Raw genomic sequence first — 22,629 nt, 5'->3', positions numbered from 1 at the left:
GTGCTGTGCAGAGTGGAGGCAGGACCTCTGCGCTTTTCCCAGTTGATTCTGGGGTTCATCAGGGGTGTGTTCTTGCTCCTACCCTCTTCAATGCTTGCATGAACTGGGTGTTGGGCAAGGTCATGGGGTCCAGTGGCTGTGGGGCATCTGTTGGTGAAGAAAGGTTCACAGATTTTGACTTTGCTGACGATGCTGTGATCTTCGTGGAGTCAATGGAGGCTCTGATCGGGGCACTTGAGAGACAAGCGAGGAGTCTGAGTGTCTGGGCTTGCGAGTGTGGATAAAAAACCAAGATCCAGGCCTTTAATGACCTCTTGGGTACTGCCATCAGCAGTGTCTGTTGACCTTGTTGATAGGTTTATTTACCTTGGCAGTGACATTCATGTTTCTGGTGACTCTTCCTATGAAGTCAGTAGACAGATTGGGAGAGCATGGGTTTTCATGAGATCACTGGAAAGGGGTGTGTGGCACTCCTGATATCTATGCAAAAGGACAAAGGTCAAAGTCTTTAGAGTCCTGGTGCTTCCTGTCTTGCTATATGGTTGTGAGACATGGACGCTATTCAGTGACCTGAGATGAAGACTGGACTCCTTTGGTACTGTGTCTCTCTGGAAAATCCTTGGGTACCGTTGGTTTGACTTTGTGTTGAATGAGAGGTTGCTCATGGAGTCCTGAATGAGGTACATTACCTGCATTGTGAGGGAATGTCAGTTACAGCACTAAGGCCATGTGGTGTGTTCCCCCGAGGGTGATCCGGCTCATAAGATCCTCATTGTTGGGGACCCGAGTGGCTGGACCAGGCCAAGGGGCCGCCCACGTAACACCTGGCTGCGGCAGATAGAGGGTCATTTCCGGCGGGTTGGACTGGACCGCATTTCTGCCTGGGGGGGTGCAAACCGGGATCCTGAGTTGTTTCAGGAGTGGGTAGTGGGTACGGCAATGCACTGTACCAGTGCATGCTCCATAACTTGGTTTGACTTGAGCATGGACTGCAGGATCAGGAGCTAACTGGGTCTACTTTTAGCTTAATATTAGTGATGAACCTGAAACTGAATTTGTTTTACTTCACAAAAATAATTGCAAAACTATGCCGTTAAGAGACCAGTTAAATCTATGCCTTGAGCCAGGAAGAACAATGTTTAATACATATAAAATTTTCCCCCCTCCCTATATATTGTTGTCTCATCTGTAGCCTTGTAGCTGTGCTGAATTGAGGAATTCACTTACCATCTGAGTGCACTGTGCAGGGCTGGATTAACCATTAAACAAAATAACCATGTGCTTAGGGCATCAAGGGAATGATGCAGCACAGAAGTTTTCCATTGTCCGATTTACCATGGACCATATGGTGCAAAACTGCAAATTGTTCAAATAAAGTGGAAGTATACAAAAATAAACATTATTTTCCATCTTACTGTAAGTTTTGTATAATTTCAATATATAGTATTTTATTTTACCATTTATTATTGTTTATATTTTGAATTAGATATATATGGGGACACCAAAATCTGTGACTGATGAGAGGCTGCTTGTTCAGCCAAGTTTATTTATTTATTTCATTTGCATGTATTATAAGAAAAAAAAACACTAAGGAAAGGGTAGGACAGAGTTTTGAGAAATAACACAAACATAAAATATAGTGAAGCCTGAAATCTTTTTTTGCCAAGTCCGATTCGTTTAGATGTTAGATAGACAATGGCTGAGGATATTGTGCTTGATTGAGTAATTGATAATTTTTACTGCTCCTTATTCATAGACATTTATTCAGATTTGTTTTATTACAAGGTAGATCTCATTTTAGAGTTTGATACCATTACGCCATTGTAATTTGTAGCAAATATAAATCAGCTTTGAATAAACCTCCTTTGAATCATCGTAACTGAATACCACAGCACGTGCTGCCCTGCAGCAGTCTCTGTGAGTCAAATAGCCCCTTCCTCCCACCCAGTGCAGATGCTTTCCACAGTCAATGCCATGGAGTGCTGTGGCTAGTTCTGAAAATTCAAAGTAGCTAGAGTAGAAGGAAAGGAATATATTGATGGATTAATGTTTTTTTGACTGGAGGAATAAGGTGACCACTTTCTAGAATATTATTTTAGTTTTAGAATCACACCGAGAATTCCATCATTACTATGGCACAGACCACAGAGTGGTCTTATTACGGGTTACACTACTATAGTGTATGTAAGCAAATCTGTTACCCTGTCCATAAACGTACTAGTAATGATTACCATAAGAATAGTTCAGAGGGCCATGGACCACATTGGTAGTGTGAAGGCTTCAACTTACATTGATGACCCAAACAATAATTTTTGTCATCAGTGCTAGTATGCACACAGATTCTAAATTATTAGGTCAGAAGTATTCTAGAGGGGCATGATTAAGCTTAAAAACAAAGCCATTTTGTATCCTAAATGCTGAGTGAAGCAGGAAGGATCAACATTTTCCTATTGACAACATCCATTTGCCCTCCATTATGGGTAAATCAGTATCCATCCAGCAACTAACCAGGAATTGCAACCTGGGTCAAGAGTAGCGGGCAAGTCAAGATTGGCTGGCACATTCAAAGCCCAGATTTAGCAACAAAAAAACATCAGATTCATCCTCAAGCCTAAAAAGTTTTTATTGCAAAATGTTAAAGGCTTTAAGAAGAAGATCATCCATTATTAAGCAGTAATACCTGAAAATGAGCTGAATCATAATCTGAAGCTTCTCCTCAGCCTCATGCACCAAGAATCTACACTAGAAACCTGCAGTGTCTGTATGATTTTATCACTTATGTGTCTAAAAGTAAAACAATTTTTAGAATGAATACATATTTTGGTGAAACTAGTAAAAATTTTAAATAAAATTTCATCAGCCAATTTTGATAACGTTTCGCAACTGGTCAATCCAATCTAAATGAAAATGTGTATGGTAGCCCTAGTAGAGACAAGGAGAGAGGTGCTTTTTGATTGTACTAGTTTTTCAGAATCATTAGAATGTGAAATTATGATTATTAACAAACATTAAATAAAACTGTAAAACTCAATTCATGATGCTTAGTAAGTTAACATTTATTTATGTAAAATGTTAACTTATTTAACTGTGCAGATTCCTCAGTGGACTAATAGTGATCACGATGATGGGGATTCTAGTTTACCTTGTCTCACTGTGCCACAGAAGTTCACCATTTACTCTTTCTCAGCTGGTGCTTCCACCAGAGCTTCCACTGGAGCTTCCACAGGAGGTGCTTGCAATCTCCTTTGAACCACTTCATGGATTAACACTGAAGAAGAAATGTAAAATTTATATTATGGTTGATAGTGTGATACTCTTCCATTCACAAATTGTGGAATGTGAGTTAAAAAAAACAGATGAAAGGTGGTACTGTACTATATTTAACAAATGGATCCAAATAAACTCAAAATATTATCTGAAAAATTAATGAAACAAGTGTAAAAAAAAATGCAACGACTGCAGCCCCAGTTAAAATGTGCATGGCTGTTACATTTTTTAATGGTGAATAAAGGCATAATAATGAATTCAATTATATCATTTATGAATTGGGGATACTTTTTTTAATCTTTTATGTACCAGACTGACCTATACAGCCATTATGTACATGTATGTAGTATAATTGGAAAAATATATAAAAAAAATCCTTGGCAGTTTGCAATCAGTTTGTATAGCCACTACTGGAATGTGTTCAAATATGGCTAAACAGATCTGAGTTGGCCTGTCTGTGCTGTTTTTACAGAATTATGATCAGGATATGTTGAAGCATTTAGAAAAAAAGGAAAAAACTATAAATAAAATGTTTTACCTCCTTTTATTCACTCAAGACACATGTGATTCATGTGCCAGCTCTTTAGTTCTTTCATATATTGGTTTTGTTTCCTTATTACTCATTTAAATAAGCACACACAAACTCGGGGAAGATAAATTATGTTTGTACTACTTACTATCCAAAGTTTTTCTTCCAAGAATAGGCCTGTACATGGCTTGATCAACCTCTTTCATGAGCCAGGGCATAAATTTGGTTTCAACATCTGTAAAATGATACAGTTGTAATGAGTGATAATTAGGCAAAGATAACATGTTTATTAAAAGTGGCTTACATATTGGATATAACCCTTACAGTTGTATCCAGACCATCTACAATCTACCTCTGGCAAATAAGCTCCAGCTATCTTTGAAAATCTAATGTTTGAATATTTATTATACAGCATGACCTGATGTTCTATTGGAGCATTTTAAAATGTTGGCCTGAACGCTTATTTTTAACATTCTTCTATTTCTTTGTTTTACTAATATAGCACTAAAACCAGAATCTGATGTTATATTAATTGTTAAAAGAATATATTTCCTTTGATATCAATGGCTGTTGGATTTGTTTGCCTTCTCATATTTCCAAAATTAAATTTTTAGAGCTAGAACACCTACCTCTTTCCACAGGGTCATAAAAATAGCCACCATTCCATAGACGACTGTAAACCGACGTTATTAGATCAGCAAGATAGTGCTTTGCAAATGTCTGTGCTGCTATTTTTTCCACCGTCTCTTTTTCCTTCTGAATAACTTCCCTTTGCTGTTTCAAACGTCGTTCCTTTAAAAAAGGAGAAAGGGTAAATGTGCGCCTAAATGGTGTGTTCTCCTTTCTTCCTACAGAAAAAATACAGCTCTAGCCATATATTAGTAAAGTGTAAGGAAACTGAATGATCAGAGTTTAGTTGTGCATTCAAGAGATATGATATTTGGGGTTCAAATCCTTGTTTTATGTCCTTTTTTGTTCATGTTTGAGTTATTTCTTTATGTTATTTTTGCTTGTTATTTTGTTATTCGCAATGCATGTGTTATATTCCTCATGTTTTGTGGGTGTTTCCCCAAGAAGGACACCTGCCCATCATCCTATAAAGGGACGGGCAACCCATAATCCCTTCAGATGTCCTTGGGAGTTGGTGAGTGTGCTTGTGATTTCTCTGTGCTTTGGTGATTTATTGGATATTTGGCTGTTTTTGATTTTTCTTTCTGGATTCTGTTCTGGGGTTTATTTGCACGGATTGTCCTGTTTTCAGGCAGGTCCTTTGTGCCTTTTTCTGCTCCATTCAGGACATTTTTGTGAAAAACAAATATTTCTGTTTTATAAAGTACCTGTGTTTGCCCAGTGGTTGAGGGTAGGAACCCCCACTAGAATGCATGTTTGGAAGTGCTTGGAAACTCTTAAGTTTCATAGAAAAAATTTATGAAGGGATACTAAAGAAGGAACCATCAAATGGTTCAGAAAACTGTATCTCTTCCTTTAATCTATGACAAGCAAGGATACAAAAACCTGCCTAAGGGAAAAGTAAGCCTTTCTCTGCAATATCGGTTCATAACAAACATATTAAAAGGAAATAGATTTAGTCTTAAACTAAGGTATTTGCTCAGCTAAACACAAATCACAACTGTCTAAACATCCACCTCCCCATTACCTAAGCCAAACCTCCCATTTAAAATGGTGTCTTCATAGAGAGTGAATTCACAAACCCTTCTTTATTAAATCAGTGTCTCTACAGCATCAGTACCTTGAACACTGGGTTTCTGATGACATCTGCTTTACCAGATAAACAAAAAACATTTCCACTAAATAAAAAATCAAATGTCTAAGCACTTCTCCATTTTGCTCAAAAAATATCACAGTTGTTCAAACCCTTTGAAATTATGTGTAATCGATTTATAATTTCGAGACCAACATAATTTTCTGTAAAGTTTTTAAAATTTGTGCAATTGATTTCCTACTCCCAGAATGACAATTTTCTATAAAGTTTAGAAAATTTATAATGATATCAAGGAGAGCAAAGTTTCAGATTTTTTTAAGCCTTACCTTCTCCTCTCTGCGTCTCCTTTCTTGCTCCTCCAGTCTCTGTGCTTCAGCTAGCTCAGCATTTCGAAGCTCTTCAAAGGCCCTTTGTTGAGCACGGAAGGTTGCCAGCTCCTCTTCCTGGCTGACTTCAAGCAAAGATTGCTCGATAATTTTACCCACCATCACCTCCAATATGGGCTTCACTTCTATGTCAAAATCAAAGAGCTGGAAATAAATGCAAAGATTACTCAGATAAATAAATAAAGAAATCAAAATGTAAATTGAAGTTGCCATTTATTATTATTGTTTGGCTGATGCCTTTACCCCAGGTGGCTTACAACATTTAAGATATAATTACTTTAATTTCTTTTGTTTTCCAATTGGAGCACAGGCACGTGAAGTGACATGCTCATGGTCATACAGCGTCAGTAACAGGATCTGAACCCACAACGCCACACAAAGTAATAGTTTCAATTTCTTTTATTGTAGTCAAACAATAAGAGTAATACTTAAGAAAATATCTCTAACCACCACAGCATAAGGAAGTAGGAACAAAAAATGCATCCCAAGGGGAAAAAGCAGAAAGAAGGCTCCACAGGGGCAAAGACATCATGGCTGTGGAAAACATTTCTTTCACTGGATCCGCCATCACAGTCATTGCATGAATATCTTGGTAGTAAATGTAATCAATTAAATTAATATTTAGAACAAAATTGTGCAAGGGAGACTGAGATTAGGGTTCTAATTTGATGATTTCATGTTGTGTGCAGACCAAGCAAAGCCACTTCCATTGCCATATGAATGCTACTGTGACACTTATGTGACATATGCATTATAAAGGATAAAAGTACATGTTGGGGTTCATTTTATTTATAACTAGCAAAATACCCGCACTTCGCAGCGGTGAAGTACTGCCTTAAAATTTTTATTAAGAAGAAAATTAAACCTTTTTAAACTGAGGGAAAATATACCAATAATTATTTGTTAAGGATCTCTTTGTATACCACATTGTGAGTTCGGCCCTCCGGTTGTAATATGACCAAGCTGTGTGCTGAGCTTAATCTTGAGCATGCAACGTACAGTTGGCCATGTGAACAGTAATCTTGTTTCAAATCTCACAGCTTGGATTGCTGCTGTCATAATCGGTTTGAGTTTCATGGTTTGTTTCAATGACGACAGTATTTGCAGGACTTGTGTTGAAGTGACATTCGGCATCTGTCAAGCTTGTAAGCATACAACCGGTTTCATCGATAACTTCACATCCAGCTTTTGAGAGTTTAAACATTCATAAACATCAAAGTGTCCACTACTGAAATCGTCACCTGTGAATCTAAGATGTTTAAGAGGCATTGGCGGTTGTCGAAAGGTGTAAAATATTTGGCCATTTCGGTACACTTGAAAGCGACAACCGAACAATTCAGCGGCAGCCATCAACTCACGTGCAGATCCATAGGTGAAGGGCTTAAGCATTTCACTCTTCTAGTGCTCCTCTGTAGTATAATTATCTCCTGTACCGTCATCAGTCCACACCTTGAACCTGTCCCAGTCATTCAATACATAAGACACAATTTTCCTCCGGATATCAAGAGTGAGCCTGATATGGCCGTGCAATATGTAACAAAGAGAATGGAAAAGGCAGGTGCCATCTCCGGGCAACGAAACCACTCGGTAAGTTACAGTTCTTTGATCGATGGTGATCACCTTGATAGACATATTAATAGGGGTACGGCTGGAACAATAAAGGAAATGGGTACCTGAACAATGTAAAGTAAGTCTAAAATACCTACACAATAACTATAATCGTAATAAGCGAACAATAAAACAGCAGAGAAGCCGTGGATTAAATAAAAAGGCTGTAGTTATCAGCAGGGAGACGTGAATCCTGTGGTGAAGCAAGGAAGGGAACGTAGAGACCAGAGCGATGGATGACCTTACATAGGCAAGCAGCCAACAACATGGGAGGCGTTGGGATGGGGGACCCAACACCACCTCACACTTTAACCGAGCTGCAGGCTAGGGACGTATATATGTACGTAAGTAGGATTCAGTTAGCGTTGGGAATCCGTGTACCAAATTTCTTGAAGATGGGCCCATAAGTAACAAAGACCGTTGGAAAGTTCAATATGGCGGCCGACAGTGGCGTCATACCACAGAAATAAGTACATACACCGGTTTCGGTTAGTGCAGGGAAGCTGCCTACCAAATTTCATGAAGATGGGGCTATAAATAAGAAGTTCAACATGGTGGACGTTGTCGACCGTTATGACCGTTAAGTGAAGAATTTCGAAATGAAACCTTAGCTTAAAGTTAAGCTTAACTGCTTAACTTTTGTAAGTAAGCTGTAAGGAATAAGCCCGCCAAATTTCAGCCTTCTACCTACACGGGAAGTTGGAGAATTAGTGATGAGTCAGTGAGTGCTTTGCCTTTTATTAGTATAGATTCACTTTAATAACAGGGCAAATGTCTGTGTGCGTGTGTATCTGTCCAGTTGCTATGTCTCTGTTATATGTCATTTGGTATGGGATTTGTAACAGCTGTGGGAATGTTTTTGATGCACCATTTGTTGGAATGAAAAATGCAATAGATTTTATTACTATACATCTTTGTGATGTGCCATATGTTGGAATGACCAATGCAATACATTTTATCACTACAAATATTTGTGGCACATTCCAATAAATGGTGCACTGCAAATGTTAATTATTTTAGTTTATGTTGATTGCTCAGATTTCAACTTATGTTAGATGGGCAGCACATCTACTCTACCTATGTAAAATGATAAAATGTCTGGCGACTATGCCAGGGTGTTATGTCATCTTGAATCCACCAGAGACATGAAATATCCAATGAACAAAAGCAACAAAATGCACAAAGAAAGATGGACGTAAGAGCTAACATACCCAGTGAACAGAGGCTCCTAAATGCACAATGTGATTTATATGGACGGATTTACCATTGTACTATTGTGACTATTTTAATAAACTGCCATTTTGCTAATATACTGACATAATGTGGTGAGCTATGTCCTAATTTAACAGCTGCTATTTTTAGATATACTTTAGCTGTTCAAGTGTAATAAAAAATGTAGTACTATAATAATATACCATTGTCAATGTTGCTTAATCCATTTAAACTTCAAAGATAATCTAAATGTTTGTTTTGTTTTTTTTTTGCTTTTCTTACATGATAAGAAAGCACAAGCTATGTCTGGATGGTTGTTTCTTTTTTTTACTCTGTATATTAAAGATGTTCAAAGCCAGTTACAAATGTAAAGTATAATGATAATCTATACTAATAAAAGGCATAGCCCTCACTGACTCACTCACTCACTCATCACTAATTCTCCAACTTCCCGTGTAGGTAGAAGGCTGAAATTTGGCAGTCTTATTCCTTACAGCTTACTTACAAAACTTAAGTAGGTTTCATTTTGAAATTCTACACGTAACAGTCATAACGGTCGATAACAGTTGACAACATCCGCCATGTTGAACTTTCTTATTTATGGCCCCATCTTCACAAAATTTGGTAGGCAGCTTCCCTGCGCTAACCGAAACCGATGTACATGCTTATTTCGATGGTATGACGCCACTGTCGGCCGCCATATTGAACTTTCCAACGTCACTAATTCTCCAACTTCCCGTGCAGGTCGAAGGCTGAAATTTGGCAGGCTCATTCCTTACAGGTTACTTACAAAAGTTAAGCAGGTTTCATTTCGAAATTCTATGTGTAACGGTCATAACGGTCAGCAATGTCCGCCATGTTGAACTTTCTTATTTATGGCCCCATCTTCACGAAATTTGGTAGGCGGCTTCCCTGCGCTAACCGAAACTAATGTACATACTTATTTCGGTGGTAAGACGCCACTGTCAGCCGCCATATTGAACTTTCCAATGTCAATAATTCTCCAACTTCCCAATGTCACTAATTCTCCAACTTCCCGTGTAGGTAGAAGGCTGAAATTTGGCAGGCCCATTCCTTACACCTTACTTACAAAAGTTAAGCAGGTTTCATTTCGAAATTCTACACGTAGCGGTCATAACGATCGACAACGTCCGCCATGTTCAACTTTCTTATTTATGGCCCTATCTTTACGAAATTTGGTAGGCGGCTTCCCTGCGCTAACCGAAACTAATGTACATACTAATTTCGGTGGTATGATGCCACTGTCGGCCGCCATATTGAACTTTTCAATGGTCTTTGTTACTTATGGGCCCATCTTCAAGAAATTTGGTACACGGGTTCCCAACGCTAACTAAATCCTACTTACATACATACATACGTCCATAGCCTGCAGTTCAGTCAACGTGTGAGGCGGCGTTGGTTCCCCCATCCCAACGCCTTCCACGTTGTTGGCTGCCTGTCTATATAAGGCCATCCGTCGCTCCAGTCTCTACATTCCCTTCTTTGCTTCGCCACGGGATTCACGTCTCCATGCTGATAACTACAGCCTTTTTATTTAATCCACGGCTTCTCTGCTGTTTTATTGTTCGCTTATTACGATTATAGTTATTGTATAGGTATTTTAGACTTACTTTACATTGTTCAGGTACCCATTTCCTTTTCATTCCAACCGTACCCCCATTAACATGTCTATCGAGGTGATCACCATCGATCAAAGAACTATCACTTACCGAGTGGTTTCCATTGCCTGGAGATGGCACCTACCTTTTCCATTCTCTTTGTTACATATCAGGCTCACTCTTGATATCTGGAGAAACATTGTGTCTTATGTATTGAATGACTGGGACAGGTTCAAGGTGTGGACTGATGACGATACAGGAGATAATTATACTACACAGGAGCACTAGAAGAGTGAAATGTTTAAGCCCTTCACCTATGGATCTGCACGTGAGTTGATGGCTGCCGCTGAATTGTTTGGTTATTGCTTTCAAGTGTACCGAAATGGCCAAATATTTTACACCTTTCGACAACCGCCTATGCCTCTTAAACATCTTAGATTCACAAGTGACGATTTCAGAAGTGGATACTTTGATGTTTGTGAATGTTTAAACTCTCAAAAGCTGGATGTGAAGTTATCAATGAAACCGGTTGTATACTTACAACGCTTGACAGATGCTGAATGTCTCTTCAACACAAGTCCTACAAATACTGTCGTAACTGAAACAAACCATGAAACTCAAACCGATTATGACAGCAGCAATCCAAGCTGTGAGATTTGAGACAAGATTACTTTTCACATGGCCAACTGTATGTTGCATGCTCAAGAGTAAGCTCAGTGCACAACTTGGACATATTACAACCGGAGGGCCGAACTCACAATGTGGTATACAAAGAGATTCTTAACAAATAATTATTGGTATATTTTCCCTCAGTTTAAAAATGTTTAATTTTCTTCTTAATACAACTTTTAAGGCAGTACGTTGCCGCTGCGAAGCGCGGGTATTTTGCTATATATAGATATAGATATAATGTGTGTGTGTGTATGTATGTATATATATATATATATATATATATATTGTGGTCCCCGGCTGGGGCTGGAGCCCGGCCGGGACGCCCAGGAGGACGAGAAGAGGGCTTGTGCCTCCTCCAGACCGCGAGGGGGCATCCGTCCTGGTTATGTTAGGGGCCTCGGATAAAGGGCTTGGAAGCCCAGCCCTGTAGGGACCCGTGGCCACCGCCAGGCGGAGCCCCAGTGCCTTATTATACTGGGAGCCTGGCACTTCCGCCACACCAGGGGGTGTGTCCACGGGAGATTGCCGGGAACCAGCTGGAGCCCATCCTCATTCCTATAAAAGGGGCCGCCTCCCTCCGGTCATTAGTGGAAGTCGGGTGGAAGAGGACGGAGCTGGAGTGAGGACTGGAGGCGGCCAGGAGGAAAAGATGCACAGGACTGTGTGGCCTGGACATTGGGGAATCGGTGCTGGAGACACTGGGGTTTGTGCACGTGATTATTGTAAATATTATTGTAAATAAATAGTGTGTGGTGGAGACAACGATGTCCGTCTGTCTGTGTCCGGGTCCAAATTCACAGTGGCGTAGTCGTGCGGATAGGCCATCTGGTACAAGACAGGGACCTGCTTTGTTTCAACAAAAGTCTGTGAATTGCCCGGCGCAGCAGCGGACCCCAAACACTGGCCGCAAGAGCGACCCGTGCACAACCCCGTGGGAGCGGTTTGCCCCAGAGACTGTCGCCGGACCGCAGAATGGCCATTCCCGGATGCGGAGGAAGAACAGCCGTTGCCAGAGCGCAGCGGGCTCCGAGGGTCGCGCTGTCAGGACGGACAGCCAGGCCGGCGTTGCGACGCAGAAGGCCACACCGAGGCAGGGGCCTCAGCATGACGGGATCCGGGAGGTAAGCGTCCTGCCCTGCAGTAATGGGCCCTTCGGGGTCCCACTTACCTTTTCTACAGGGAGGGACGATCCGGATCCGCGTCCGTGGAAGGAGCACGCCAGGCTGTCGGCAGCGCGACGGTGGCAGCAGAGGAGGCTGCGAAATCGGAGCCGCTGCGGCTCGAAGAATCGCCGCAGCTGTAAAGCTGTGAGGAGGCATGTCACCGCACCCAGAGCAGGGGAAACAAGATGGCCACGGGCTGGATTGGCTGGTGTGTCTTGTGCGCCCGCCAATGATTGGATAGAGGCGGGACCAAGGAACGCCAGTCTCGTGCCTAGAAGGGACCCGATTGGGCCAGAGGGAGTGGCCCACAGGAGGCAGGCGTCGAGTGGAGCTGATGGACAGGTAAGCTCACTGGCGTCTGTCTCATTGTTTCCACCAGCGGCTCACTTGATACCACACAGAGGCAGCATCACCAGACACTGTTCACTGGCAGACCTGAATGAGTGAGGAGTGTCTCCATGTTCATAGGTGCTGACCCATTGACTACTCTGTATGGAAGCATCAGGTATTTGAACTGTTACAGGGAGTCAGTGTAGCGACCTGAAGAGAGAAGTGACATGTGCTCGTCTCGGCTGGTTAAATACAAGATGCACCACTGCATTCTGGACCAACTGCAGCAGCTTGATAGCATATGTGAGTTCTCTTGCCAGAAGTGAGTTACAATAGTCCAGAAGTGATATGACTAAAGCCTTGGCCAGATGTGGTGCTGCATATTCTGGCAGATAAGGTCTGATCTGATCTGATTTTAAGGAATGCCATCATCAACCATTGTTGGGCTTTTAACAGTCCATTCTTTCAAGTAGAACGAGCTTTTGAAAAAATAGAGATGGTATTGATTTCTTGCAGAAAATGAAGTGGTGAGAGACTACTGAGAAGTGAAAAAGTCAAAAAATGCAGTTTTTCAAACACCTGCAATTAACAGTCTAAAGATTAAATGCAGTGGTTCAAAACATAAAATGAGATTAAAGGTAAACTACAAATCCATCGTCTACTTGATCAAGAAACAGTCCGGACTTCTTTTTTCCTGAACACATCACATAATTGATTGCTTTGACTTATCCATGGAAGATAACTGAAGGAAAATGAAAAAAACTTGAATACTTGGCTCCAGTATTCAACTTCAGATGCAGGATGTGAGAAAAGTGTGAAATGTGTATGGGATTGGAATTTTTTTTACCAGCAAAAATCAAGTCAACAATATTTAAATGTGTCTGGTTTCAAACACGGGCTAAGATATCATTAAGCTGTAACAGTAAGTAAAGGTTCACAGTTTTATATTTTAATATTGTGTGCCTTTATTTTTGTAACTGCCATACTATTTATTTCTAGCTGAAATGTATAAAGCTGAACGAGATTAACTCCAAAACTTGTTCAGTTCTGGCAATAAGAGTAATGCTTTATCAACTTTTGATATACCTGTAGATTTCCTGAGAACTGCATGCATCCTAACAGTGCACTATTTGGTTTGTCAAATGCAACTGGCAACCCTGGTTAGTCAAGGAGAAAATAGCAGCACATCTACATACATTCAACTGTTTTTCCAGATATATTCACACTATGTTCACAATGCAGTAGGAAATAATAAAAGTCTGTAATGAACATGGCTTCATTTTTGCAATCAGCTGGGAGGCCAATACAATGGAAAGATCGGTGGAGACTCCGTATCAAGGCTGTATACTTCCCAAACATGCTAGATGGCATAATCCTTGAGCCTCCGTACCGAGTTGGACATACACAGGCCGTGCTGGGAACTGTAATCTAATGGAGCAGTCCTTTTTGGGTTTGTGGGTGCCACCAGGGGGTGCTGCGGGGAGTTGCACTCCCAACATTATAGAACTTCTATATGACCCAGTCGTGCTTCCAAAGAGCAAAGCTCTGGCACTGGAAGTACTCCCCGATCTTCAATAAAAGGAATCACACTGCCTTATCCAGCTGGAAGAGGAGGCAGGCAATACTCATTTGGGAGTAGTGGCAGAGAGAAGAGAGAAAATTTCTGTTCATTAAAAGTCTGTATTTTTAATCCAGGACTGTGCTGGTGCATTTGTGTCCGGGGTTTGGGGCTCTGTGGCGACCCCTGATGATCACACTCTGAACCATCAAAAAAGTGTCCTTGAATGGCTGTGAGAGTATATTGATTACACTTCATTTCATAAGATATACCAATAGTACTTCATTGAAAATGTATTACACTCTTTTTCCCATTGTTCTCTTGGATCTTTGAAAGGGAGGGACTGTAAAATCTATACTAATAAAAGGCAAAGCCCTCACTGACTCACTCACTCACTCACTGACTGACTGACTCATCACTAATTCTGGAAGGCTGAAATTTGGCAGGCTCATTCCTTACAGCTTCCTTACAAAAGTTGGGCAGGTTTCATTTCAAAATTCTACGTGTAATGGTCATAACTGGAAGCTATTTTTCTCCATATACTGTAATGGAGTTGAGCTCGAAAGCTGTGGGGGGCGGAGTTTCATGTGACATCATCAAGCCTCCCATTTAATCACATGAACTGACTGTCAACGCAGTACGTAGAAAACAAGGAAGAGCTCCAAAAAGCGCTGAAGAAAACATGCATTATATAATTGAGAAGGCAGCGAAACAATAAGAAGCGAGCAAGTGACATATACAACCATATTCATGAGTGCTGCTACTTCGGAAACAAAGCATGGTGTAAACCTAAAGTTTAAATTAATTTCATAGACAGGCTGCCGCTGGCGTTTGTCATGCCCGCGGGTAATGCGGGATACATGTTTAATGAGAGGATGCAGGATATAAACGAGAGTTTTGATCACTTTGTAACTAAGTTAAAATTGCAGGTGAAGGGCTGTGCTTATGCAGATTCCGAAAGACTGTGTTTGTGGGGGATTGACAGTTAAGGCGGGTGGGGGAGTCACATCATCATCTACCCACTCATTCACCTCATTTCGCTCTGAGCTGAGCTCCGCAGCTAACACAGTGTTACGGAAGCGACTTTGTGACACTGCCACCAAATACTCTCAGAAAAATCCACAAGTTAATACACACTCTGAATCCTCCAGGAACTACTTACAAAAGGTTACATTGACAATCGTGTTACGTTATTTTTAAAATGTTTCCTTTTCTTAGCACAAGCACAGCTGAGAAGCTTCGATGCATGTGCTCCATAACGCGTTAAAAAATAATGCATTTAATCACACTTTGCATTCCAAGCAAACGGGAACTTCTGTCAGTGCATGATTTCCTGGTACACTGATTACATTGATCAGCGCTTCCTGATTCATTTTACCCTCGCACTCCCTTGGTTTGAGAACAAGTATGAAAAAATATGAGGTTAACACAGAAAAACAGATCACCAATTGAAGCTTTATGAATAATCGATACTTTATTTGTCATCAATAATTGTTTTGGTAAAGCCATACTCAGTGTAATCCTCCTTACATTTTATAATTTTTCCGCCACTAGCCATGATTAAATGAACGGTAAAAAAGTAAGAGCGAAGCGAGGGTGACTTATTCAGGCAGGCAGGCGATAGCTCAATAGCTCGAATTTGGATATAAGTAGGTTCTATTTAGTCGCCAGAAATATCTTTGGTAGGAATGGAAGTTGAATTTAGTCTTTAAATTTCTATGGTGAAGACACACTACTTCTCCGCTGCGAAGCGCAGGTATTCTGCTAGTAATTTTATATATTGCAGAGATGGTGTCTGAGTCCTTGAGATTGAGCAATATTTTTTCCAGCATGGATGAGGGTGCAAGATGAGGAAAATCGGGAAGATTCTGTTTAACAAAGTTCCTAATTTGAAGATAGTGAAAGAAATGTGTAGCTGGAATGTTAAATTTGAAATGTAATTGTTCATAGGATGCAAAGACGTTGTCTATATAAAGATCTCTAAGCAAGTTAATCCCAAATTTTTTCCAGATATTAAAAACTGCATATGTTCGCGAAGGTTGAAAGGGGTGGTTCTCTTGCAGAGGTGCCACAGATAAAAAGATCTCTCAAGTAATATATCAGAAAAGGAGTGGAAAGTAGCAATGCAGAGAATTCACTCGAGCTCCATATGCGCAAAGCATTCAATTATTCAACTCAAAATTGTATATCGAGCACATCTGTCTCGTCTAAAACTCTCCAAAATGTTTTCAGGGCAAGATCCAACCTGCGAACGCTGCAATCAAGTCCCAACTTCACTGGGTCACATGTTCTGGGCCTGCACCAAATTAACATCATTCTTGGTCTCACAATCCCTCCTAACCCATTAACAGCTGTGTTTGGGGTTCTTCCAGATGGGTTTAAAGTGGAGAAAGACAAACAAACTGTGATTGCATTCACTACACTTTTGGCACGCAGACTTATTCTGCTAAACTGGAAGAACCCAAACTCTCCTCTTTTAAGTCAGTGGGAAACTGATGTTTTATACTATTTGAAATTGGAAAAAATCAAATACTCAGTTAGAGGATCTGTACAGACTTTTTTCAAAACCTGGCAGGATCTAATCAGTAATATTTTAAAATAAAATCTTAAAGCACAGAGGAAGTAAATACCGTATTTCTATATTTCTTTGTCTTCTGCATTTGTCTCTTTTGGCTTATCAAACTTATTAATTTAGGTATGTTTACAAGCCTTAAATATTGCGCCGTTTGCCTTGCTCTCTCTCTCAGGGGTGAGGGTCGACTTGTTCTTAATTTTACTTTTTGTAAAATTTGATTGATTTGTATGGAATGATTGCAATAAAATTAATAAAATTTCACAAAAAAAAAAAAAGAAAATGTATTACACTCTTTGCATATGTATTAAAGTTGAGTCTCAGTCCATACCACTGCTTGCATATACTTTGTATAAAACATCACATAGCCTACACTTTCTGTAGCTAGTAAACATCAGTCATTCCATCCACTTTATGATTCTTGCATTGTTCACATAAAAAGGTATAAAAATCCTGAAGCACTTTTGATGATAGCCTTCTCTGAAAGCACAAGATTTAAGAGTGCATTGACTGGGAACTCATGACCAAGAATCAAGCAGCACATGAGCCAAATGTTGCTTCTCTGCCAAGCAAACTACAATCAGACAGTAGTTTCTTGTCACTGTAGCAAGACAAATACATATTGTGACATTTGCAGTAAGAAATGACATTTTCAATATATACTGTACATCATTCACTAACAAAGGTGTGTGCATAATACCTTTGCTGAAATTAATTAGTCTAGACAAAGACATTTGTCAAATAGTGCAAACAACAAATGTTTGTATTAGAGATTTGTGACTTTATAACTGCTTAAGTATTTTAAAAGGTAAGTTGAGCTTTATGAGAACAATTGGTATTGACACTTACAAGCATTGCCTCTGATCAGCGGTTAAGATGAAGGTTGAGTTAAGTTATGTAAGAATTATTGGTCAAAATTTGTTTTATATGTCAATAAGCAATATTTTACTGAGAGCATTTCACAGTGATTATATTAAAATATACATTAAATGAAACAGAATATCATTTGTGCAAGCACTAGAGTCTCCTATAGATTAAAGTTGATAAAAAGTAAACAGCAAAACAAACCCTGCTTTGGTACCATTTCTCTATTGACTAACTAATTTCCACATCATGTGGGTTTGTTATCCAGAACATGTGGCAATTGTGTTCCTGTTCACTAGTTGCTTTTGTGTGTGCATGTATGTGAGTAAATTAAGAGATTCTTCAACACAGGAATTGATTATAAAACCAGTATATTTGCTTTTTGTTGTAATTTGTTTTCTAACTTTTTAAAAACTTATATGTATTTTCATTTGGTCAAGAAACTGAATGCTGTTGCGTGGTGTTGTATGTATTTCACTGTATATTCCATGTTGTTCCCTTTACAGTATATTTATATTTTAACATTTGTTTTGAACTTTATACCCCATATGATATTTCTCATAATTGTATAGTGTTTGGGACACATAAATGGAAGTGTACTTAATAAGCTCGATTCAACTGAAAAATGAATTTCTGTTAATAAGGTAACTAATGAATACCTCTCCTTCCAATATCTGTGTGTCCACATCCTTCCCAGATTTTGCTGGGATAAAAAGTGGAGTGGCTGGTCTGTCCAGGAGATTATCTGTCTGATTAGAGACATCGCTCACTATTATTCGGTCACTCAGTTCCTCCAGGTATAACTCTGAGGAAAAAAAAATAAAATAAATATATATATGTGTGTGTGTATATATATATATATATATATATATATATATATTTATTAAGTTTCAGTATTTGTCTATATATAAATATATATATATATATATATATATATATATATATATATATATATATGGCAAAAGTGGGATTGGCCTGCCAGCTGAATATTTACTGTACAGTGTGAACAATGGAGGAAAGAACAAGACTTCACTCACTGGTAGAGGATGCAGCAGTAGAGTGAGGAATGCTATTGAAGATGTCTCAAGACTACAGGACCGGACTCACCTCCCTGTAGTAGAGTTCCTTAATCTGAGCTAACTCTCCTTGTACTGTTCTTTGTACCATTATCTTTGGAAGTGACCAAGATTTAGACTGAAAGAATTGCAGTTGACAGAGTGTGTTTGTTATAATATTCTTGTTTATTATGCCGATCAATGTAATGACACATGTTAGAGTGCAGTTTCCAATTAGACAATGTTAATGTTACATTTCTTCAGTTATTTGTTTAGATGTGCAGTCAGAAGGTGGATGTTGTGAAGCCTCATCTGTGCATCTACTGGTGGTGTTAGGTAGAGTTGTTGATTCGGGCATTTTGAGTACTTAAATTTGTATCTTTTGTGGCTCTTTCTCATCAGCTCTCTCAACAGCAGTCCTTTTGATGGAGTGTGAAACATCTTTTACTTCAAAAGCTTATTCTGTAATTTATATTTTTATAAGAGTTTGAAAAAATTGCCAATTTTTTCAAGCTTAAATAGAGTCTTAAACAATCATTGTAATGCTGAACAACAGCGAGTACACACAGAACCTATGACAACATTAGGTATTATTCACATTCACTATTCATCCATTGATACCATCGATGACAATGTATGCTAATGAATAATCTAATGCTACAGAAAAGTTTTTCTCTTGCATCAGGTTTATTATATGAACAGGTTATGTTTATATTTAAAATGTGTAATTGTGCTCTCTGCACACATGGCACATGTTGATATATTTTAATAGGGTTTTTTTAGGACATTTTTGGACTGTGGACAGTTCATTGTAAATGGAAGTTTACATTCTGTTGACGCATGTTTACAAGAGAACTGATGATCTTTACAGTTCAAAATCCTCTCCCCTACTTTGAGTGCCACCTTCATGGGGCATTGAATAGGTTTAGTATTGTGATATTCAGTGAACTGCCTAATTATTTCCACCCGGTTTTAAGCAAAATCCACTTATGGCTGTCTTCAAATGTATATATTATACATCTCGCTTCATCAAGACTATGCATAAATTAACAAAGTGATCTAGATCTGAGCTTATAGCATATTTAAAGAGGTCTTTATACACAGTAAGCAGCTAAAATCAAACCAACAATTGACAAAACTAGCAGTAATCCACAGTGTACCTGTTTGTACCCGAATGTGTTGTCTGCCCTCCACTGGCAGAGGAGTTGTTGGAGGAATATATTTGATCTTTCTCCTTCGTGTAACTATCTTCTTAATCTCTTGCTGTAATCACCAAAACAAAAACATATTTTATAATATTTCTAAAAGAGCACCAATTCAAGATTAATTATACATTTTTATAACAGTCACACAAGCATTCACAACATAAATACAATACTGACATTTATTCCAGAATGGTTTTGCTTACACTTTAAAGCCTGTTTTCTTCTTTTTTTTTTTGTTGCAATCCAATCTTTCCCTTTTTAGTTTCTTCAAGGCCCATTCCAGACAATTGTAAGAGCGGCTGTCCCCTTTGGAAAATTGTCACTGATCATCAAAGTTTAATCAATGATGATCATTGGATCAGTGTTGATAGCCCAATCAACCCACCATGACTTGCTTCACAAACCATCCATGAGAATAGTAATCATGACTCATTTTGGATTGCAACCCATAGTTTAAGAAACCCTGCTTTAAAGTATGGCTTTCTGCCATGATGTTTGTCTAAGGCAAGATGAAAAGGAATTGATAAGCAAGGCTAACTCAAAATGGTCACTTGAGAACATTGCATATTTCATTTATATGCCCAAGAGACACAAATATGGTATTATGCCTGTGATTCATCAAATTTTGAAAGCAGACAAAACAGACAGCAGATAACTTGGCAGTTGTCAAATAACTGTAGAGTTAAATTTACTATCTGCTCAAATTATTATTAATATTAATTATTACCATTATCTCTCCTCAAAGTATTTATTTTTAATTTTAATGGTCTTTATGATGCTGAATAATTCATTTCATTTGTTCATATTCTTTTCCGTACAAAACACACACTTACTTTTGGCATTAAAGCTTGTGCATATGTGTTTCCACGTACAACCCGTCTATCATACATGATGTTCACATATTGCATTGGTGGAATTGTTGTTCCATGTCTATATCACAAAAAGAAAAATAAACATAATTATAAACTATTATTCAGAATATTAAAAAGGAAGTAAACATCCTAAATAATGCACTTGGTGTATTATTTCCAATGCTCTTTTGCAAATGTGCTGTGGGTTAACACAATCATGTACACATGGGTTATAATATACTTTCACTAAAATAATATCTGTGCAGTCTTTTTTCAAACCAGTTTATTCCATTAGAGGGTCACAGAAAAACCTCATCAGTAACTACAATACCACACAATTAAAGCCCAAAAACACTAACACCAAGTCTTATTTGCAGTACAGAAATAACTTATGGGTTCATGGTGGAAAAACAGCAAATTGTAATTGAAGTGTAAGTGTAACCAGCATCTGTAAGTAAGTCATCTCCTTCCATGTACCAAGTGACTCCACACACATGTTAACAAAGATATTCTTTCAATCCTGAACTGGCTCCTGAATTTAACATTGACAGTTTTATAATTATTAATATTTTGTCTTTCCAAAGAATAAATTCTTCAATTAGTGATAGCCATGACCTTCATATAATTCAAACTCATACACCACTCTCACCCCAAAGAGCTCATACTCAATACATAAATCTACTGAAGGTTGTTCAGATCTTCAAGATGTGTGACCAAACACAAGCACTCCAATGTGCTGCATGTTATGCTAAATACTTTCACACAAAGCTAATTTACAATTAAAGATCAACCTCATATCACCTGGAACAAAGAAGGTAGCCTGCAAACTGATTCAATATATAAACTCCATAATAGTTCAGTTCCTGGAGGATATAAATATTCACACAAATATGAAATACCTTCTCTAACTACAAACCTGTTTTAAAGATAAACAAATATCTAATTTGACCAATCCTACTATGGAGGCATTTCTTCAAAATGGTCTATCTCCAGCATAGAATAGAGCATCATTTCTCATTAATGAAGACATGCAACATTTCCGTTTGTTTTTATTTTATGTAGTTAACAGATAAAATGTGCTTACTGATCAATTGGACTTCTGCATCTGCTGTGTATTGTTCTTGGAGGACTGGAAAATGTATAGAGGCACGGCATCCTGGAGAAATTTCAACTTCTAATCACTCTAGCAAAATAAAAATATTATACATAAATATGTATACATATGTATACATGAAAATGAACAAGTTGCAGAATTTTTTTTTCTATCTTGAACTTCTAAACTGAAATCTGACTTTGCATCTGTAAAGAGTATTAATGAGAACAATGGCACAGTATGAATTAGAAGAAGAGAGGTTGAACAGAAAGGCAGAAGGATAATGGTACAATTCCATTTATTGACCTTGAAAGCCGGTCAGTATCTGAATTGGTGTAAATTATAAAAACTGTGCTAAAGTGCTATCAAAACCTTTACAGTAGTAGTTACAAAACTAGAATCAGAAAAATCATTTATAAAACTGTATTATATGCAAAATCTAATACCTGTGGGATATATATTACCCACAGAAATATATCTTAACAGTCACATTTTAAATGCAAATACTCCTGAAATAAATGTCAAGTACATTTTACACTGTATTTGAGCAAAAATGTATCCATCCATCTGCTTCATGAGCCTGCTCATATTTCACGCCTTCAATCCAACAGCGGATTTAGGAGACTCCGTTACTACTTTCATTGTACTCAGATAAAAATCTGTGTAATATATGTTTGGTATTATTTTAATACAATTTCCTTATTTATATCTGTACTGTACGTATTACTTCAATTTCAGATACTGGTTTCAGTGAAATAATTTATTTCTTGCACTTTACTAACAATTTCACTTTCCATTTTTTTAATGTTTGTGCAGTTTAAAAAAGAATTGTGTTCAAGAAACAAAAATAATTTGTGAACAAAATGATGTTTTATCACAACCTTTAATCTCTATTTAAAATACATATTTTGTGTTTAAATTA

At 38.4% G+C, this 22,629-nt stretch overlaps 1 protein-coding gene across 1 annotated transcript; it reads right to left on the bottom strand.

Annotated features, from left to right (window-relative positions):
• Positions 1-3,173: 3,173 nt before the first annotated feature.
• Positions 3,174-21,769, bottom strand: LOC120538627 (radial spoke head protein 3 homolog B-like). The gene is made up of 8 exons (XM_039768014.1): positions 21,699-21,769; positions 20,597-20,693; positions 19,719-19,821; positions 18,163-18,308; positions 5,846-6,049; positions 4,426-4,588; positions 3,945-4,031; positions 3,174-3,268 (listed from the first exon to the last, which is right to left on the bottom strand). The coding sequence occupies exons 1-8, from the start codon at positions 21,767-21,769 to the stop codon at positions 3,174-3,176; spliced, it is 966 nt and encodes a 321-aa protein (XP_039623948.1).
• Positions 21,770-22,629: the final 860 nt, after the last annotated feature.

Source organism: Polypterus senegalus, chromosome 11 (assembly GCF_016835505.1).
Source record: "Polypterus senegalus isolate Bchr_013 chromosome 11, ASM1683550v1, whole genome shotgun sequence".
Taxonomy (NCBI): domain Eukaryota; kingdom Metazoa; phylum Chordata; class Cladistia; order Polypteriformes; family Polypteridae; genus Polypterus; species Polypterus senegalus.
The sequence above is the reverse complement of the archived record's forward strand: the minus strand, read 5'-3'. Positions and strand labels throughout refer to the sequence as shown.